Source organism: Lissotriton vulgaris, chromosome 7 (genome assembly GCF_964263255.1).
Source record: "Lissotriton vulgaris chromosome 7, aLisVul1.2, whole genome shotgun sequence".
Taxonomy (NCBI): Eukaryota; Metazoa; Chordata; class Amphibia; order Caudata; family Salamandridae; genus Lissotriton; species Lissotriton vulgaris.
This window is the reverse complement of record NC_141695.1, coordinates 1059912570-1059917924: the sequence shown is the minus strand read 5'-3', so window position 1 is coordinate 1059917924 and position 5355 is coordinate 1059912570. Positions and strand designations below refer to the sequence as shown.

The 5355-nt window shown below is 48.0% G+C and overlaps 1 protein-coding gene across 1 annotated transcript; it reads right to left on the bottom strand.

The window, feature by feature from the left end:
• Positions 1-1804: 1804 nt before the first annotated feature.
• Positions 1805-3981, bottom strand: NEUROG1 (neurogenin 1). Its single transcript, XM_086928848.1, has 2 exons — positions 3846-3981; positions 1805-3309 (listed from the first exon to the last, which is right to left on the bottom strand). Exon 2 carries the CDS (start codon positions 3306-3308, stop codon positions 2646-2648), a length of 663 nt encoding a protein of 220 aa, XP_086784974.1. The 5' UTR covers position 3309; positions 3846-3981; the 3' UTR covers positions 1805-2645.
• Positions 3982-5355: the final 1374 nt, after the last annotated feature.

Here is a 5355-nt window from a genome sequence, read left to right as displayed (position 1 = left end):
CTAAGGACAAATGTTTCCTTCTCATTTGTGCATAAATATAGAATACCAACGCCTCAATTACCATCGTTCATTGGTTTATTCTCCTGTTCACTTTCTCTTTCTTTCTATTTTTTTTAGATTTCTTATTATTTTCTCCCTATCCTTTCTTTTGTCCGTTCGTATTTTGTAGTGTTCTTGTTGTGTAGTTCTGCCTATGTCTTTGTTTTTCCTTCTTATTACCTATCTTTCTTTTCTCTTTTCTTACTTTCGTTCTTCTCTTTCTATTTATTCATCTCCATTTCGTCTTTCTGAAACACCTTTCCATCTCTCATACAGACTCCACTCTCTCTTTTTCTGCATCTCTCTCTCTTACTCGGAGCCTAACTCTTTGGATTTGCATACTACGTTTTTTTCGCTCTCGTGTTTTCTCCTCTGCTATTCTTTTCTGTCTGTCTTACTTGTTTCCCCCTCTCTCTTTATAGTCCTATCTTGGTTTCGTTGTTACTTTGGTATACCTTTCTTTTTCTTTTACCTCATATCCCCATATCATTTGTTAATTGAAAGTACGTTCATAATAATAACAAATTAGAATTTGGTATAGCGTTTTGTGTATCGAGTGTAGTCCTTCTCACGGTCCTGTTCCATTTTTAAATTCCAATGTAATCCAGATTACAATTCTTCCTTTTATACCCAGACAGAGGAGTGATGATTGTGGAATTTAGCTATATTATAAACCACAATATGAGAGAGTGGTTTATTCGTCTCATTATTAATAATATTTAGTGGTGATGGTTGTAAACGTAGTATGGCTGCTAATAATATTTCCGTAGTTATTGCCGTTGGTATAGTAATAACAGCAGTACGGTTATTGGCTGTTTTTGTTTATTGATGTGCTGCATGTGGCTGAAAATGATAAGGTAAGTGTTTTAGTGTCAGAACTCCTCGTTGTCTGAATTATCGGTATATGTGTTATTAGCTGGATGTGTGCATTGTTGACGCACCTGTGTGCTGGTATCCGGTTCCACCCTTGAATAGCACGCTTGGGGTGGGGGTTTAGAGGGGGCTTCGAATGTTTATGCGTGTGGGTATTTAAGCAGATTGCTGGATTCAGTGACACTACCTATGAGAATGAAAATGTTAACTGTTCTGATTTCGGACTCTCTGGCTGTAAGGATGTCGGATTTGTGGAAGCGCAGAGACGCCCCCCCTCCCCGCCACCCCCTTCTTGGACCCTCGACATAATGCGATAACTGAACATTTCAATATCCTCCCTAATACGCTGGCACCTAGAATGCGAGCCATCGGCCGGGGCTGAAGTGTGCATGCCAAGTACTGCGTCATTTCCGCGCGAGGATCCCGGGGCCCCACCTGCCGCTCGCTGCTTCCTCTCACCAACTGTCACTTTATTGATCGCTCTAATCCCCTCCCTTTGAAAGCCTGTCGCCGGCTGATGTTTAGTCACCGGGAAACAAAAAGAGACCCTTCCAAACGATTTGCAGATAAGTAGACGTGTGGGCACCGCCACAGGTAGCTGCAAATCTGAAACCACCTTCCGGTTTTGCCACTGGCTGCGCTCCTCGTTGGATGGCTTTTAGTTCAAAACTGAGTGACAGTCAACACATCTAATTTCTGAATGTTATGAGGCATAAGAGCAGAATATAGGTGCTCCGAGCTCTTGAACCATCAGGGCCACGGTATTGCAGAGAACTTCCTGCACCATGTTTATAACTTAAAAGTGTATAAATAAAAAGTAACCGTACAGAAACCAAAAGTTTAGTAATAATGTTAAACATTTTATTTGCACAAAATATTCAAGGTACGAAAAATTAAATTTTGATTACACGCATAATAATATAATATACTCTTTATGTACAAAAAATACATTTTGATCTGAATGGACCATCTTGAATAAATTAAACAGTAATATCACGCTTTTCCGTTGAATGCCCGAGTCTGCAGAGCCAAGCCCCCTCAAAATGCAAGGCAGCGGCCCTGGAGGTCAAAATGCATAATACATGAAGCTGGCTTTTGTCTTTTTTTCTTAAAGTCCTTTCACTGTATTGTCGGGACGCTCAAACCTCATTTTCATGCTCGTTTTACTTCATTAGAGTTCTACAAATTGTAAAATTGACTTTTCACCTCTCCTGAAAGCCCCAAATCAGCCCGTTTCTCTTATTCTTTAGCTCCATTGTCCTTAAAGACACTTAAAAGACTCACGGGTCAGTTTCAGGAGAATCAACAAGGAAAGTTTTGTGCAGATTAGAAAGTGCAAGAAGGGAAATGCTGAGAACTAAAAAAGACTGCTGTGAAGTCCCCTCAACTTCTGGACAGAGTAAATCAGATCTACATGGCACACAGTTGTACATAATGCACGGACACTGAGGCACACACAGCCCTGTCTACGTGTAGAGCGCGGCGGACTGTCAGTCTGGGACACCGGGAGAATCAGCAGGAGGATAAACTCACAACAATCAACAATTCTTCCCGGAGCCCCAAATGCCGCCAGTACGCCCCACATCTTCACTTTTACATTTTGGAGTCACATGCTCATTTGTACGAGCAGAAAAGTCCCGTTTGTAGTGGCAGGCACAGGTGCTTCACGCTGAGGTCACTAGGCGCACTAGGCGCTTAAGGCAGTGTCAGGATTGTCCGAACCCGGCTCACAGCTAGTGGTACTGGCTGAAGCAGGCGATGTTGTGCGCCAGCTCTGTGGGGAAGCTGTAGAGCGCCTCGCTGGCAGCCCCGTAGCAGTAGTCCTCGGAGGTGGCGGGGCTGCCTGGGCTGGAGGCGGACATAGACTGTGGCGACGAGCTCGAGAGCCAGGAGCCGGCGTCGGAGCCGGGGCTGGGCGGGGCCGCGACGCCCAGGTAGGAGGAGGGCAGCAGCATCTCCTTCCCTGACTTGTCCTGGGTCAGGTCGGCCAGCCGCAGGGTCTCGGTCAGCGCCCAGATGTAGTTGTTGGCGAAGCGCAGCGTCTCGATCTTGGTGAGCTTAGTGTCGTCCGGGAAGCTGGGCAGGATGCAGCGCAGCTTGTCCAGCGCGTAGTTCAGGCTGTGCATGCGGTTGCGCTCGCGGTCGTTGGCCTTGACGCGCCGGTTCTTCTTGATGCTGTGCTGCACCGCCTCGTTCTTCACCCTGCAGCGGCCCCGCCGGGGCTTCTTCTCCGCCGCTTCGCCTGGCGCGGCTCCGGGGGTCTGCGCGGCGGGGCTCAGGTGCCCCGGAGACGGGGTGTGGAGGCTGCTGCTTCGGTCCTCTTCGTCCGAGAGGCAGTAGGACATCTGGCTGGAGGTCTCGTAGTCGGAACAGCTGCTCTCTGTCTTGAAAGACATGCTGTGGATGCAGAAAAAGGCAGCGATTAGTGAACAGCTCGCCACACATGATAACAAACTATAATTGAGCACGAAATAATCACTAGCAGTAGCAACAACCAAGGGCCATTGTGCCGTTTAGTAGACCTGAAAAATCTAAGCCTGCCTTTTCTATAATGCATTAATACAATATAATATATTATTATATTAATATAATATCTCTTCTGCCACCTGTCGGACTTTCTATGGTTCGTTAAAACTATCTATCTATCTATCTATCTATCTATCTATCTATCTATCTATCTATCTATCTATCTATCTATCTATCTATCTATCTATCTATCTATCTATCTATCTCTCTATCTATCTATCGATCTATCTTCATACTCCATCCAGCCATTCATCCATTGTGTGTAATATATGCAGTAGATATGCATACCAAAAGAAGCAGTGAAGGACAGGTGGAAACAACTGGGGGCACTGCTCGCATGCATGCAGGCGCACACACACACACACACATACACACACGAGCACAGTACTATGCTCCTCTATACTTACATTCTGGTAAAGTCGTGCTGGCCGCCCAAGTTTTCTCCAAGTGCTCCCAGTGTGAGTCAGGCAGGCTTCAGATCTTGATGTCCCACAAGGGGCACGCGACTCCTCTTGTCTGCTAAGTGATCTCTGCTGCTGTCAGCTCGTGCGAGCAGTGAGTTTGGCACACGACCGGCCTCAGACACCTTATATACTCTGTAAAACAATAGCCCCCGGGACCCCCCTGCCCGGGACGGTGCATGAATGCAGGCCTCAGGTCTGCCCCGTGCTGCCCTCCACGCATTTGCATAATGCGTGTCTGTGCCCTCCCGGGAGCGTGCCTGTAATTACCCCGGCCAATGGCAGCGCGGGGCCCGTGTAGGCACGTGAGCTATCACAGAGCTAAGCCTACTTGTTTGAGCTTCATTAGTCTATTAAAGGAGGAAAAAAAGGGCCACCACGTGACGAGCCTTGGGGCAGAGGCACACTCCCAAAAAAAAGAAATGGGGGGTGGGAGTGTTGAAGATCCTGGAGCAGCTTAAAGCTCAATGATCCGCAACTTAGGAGAGCGGCGGCGCAGGCACAGTGGGGGCCGCTTTTATGTTATACACGAACTTTCTGGAAGGTATCGCTCTCAGAGGTGAACTCAGCAGACGGCAGAGTGCAAGATGAAGACTCCAGAGCTGCAGGCGCACCGCGCCGCAAACCCGACCTGCACCCTGGTGTAAGATGTGCGCACCCGTCTCTGCATCCTGGTGTAACGGGTGCACACCTGCTCTTCACCCTGGAGTAAGGTGCACATGCGCTCTGCACCCCTAAGTTACAAGGGCACACGCGCTCTGCACTGTACACACGCTGTGCACCTCAGAGTTACAGGTGCATACACGCTGTGCACCTCAGAGTTACAGGTGCATACCCGCTCTCCACCCGGAGTTACAAGCGCACACGCTGGGCACCCCGGAGTAACGAGTGCACACGCTTCTGCACCCTTGAGTAACTAGGGCACACGGGTTGTGCACTGCACACACGGCGCACCTCAGAGTTACAGGTGTACACGCTCCGCACCTCAGAGTTACAGGTATACACGCTCCGCACCTCAGAGTTACAGGTATACACGCTCCGCACCTCAGAGTTACAGGTATACACGCTCCGCACCTCAGAGTTACCTGTGCATATACGCCGTGCACTTCGGGATACAGGTGCGCACACGCTGTGCACATCGGAGTTACAAGAGCATACACGTTGTGCACTTCGGAATACAGGTGCTCCTTTTCTGGGTCAGTCTGATGAGGAAAAGCAAGCGCCTAATCCCAGATATGAGAACTGCCAGCGCTACTCTTTACCATAGGGCCCCATAACTGCAGTGCACTGCACGCCATACACTACAGCTCAGAACTAAAGGGGCCATATCATGAACATGTGCGTGCTCGACACCAATTTTTAAGTGATTCAATTTAACAGGATTATTTAAAAGGACTTCTTTTGAAAACATAATGACTTTCCAGGAAAATGTTGCGAGCTCAGGTTGTGTGTCTTG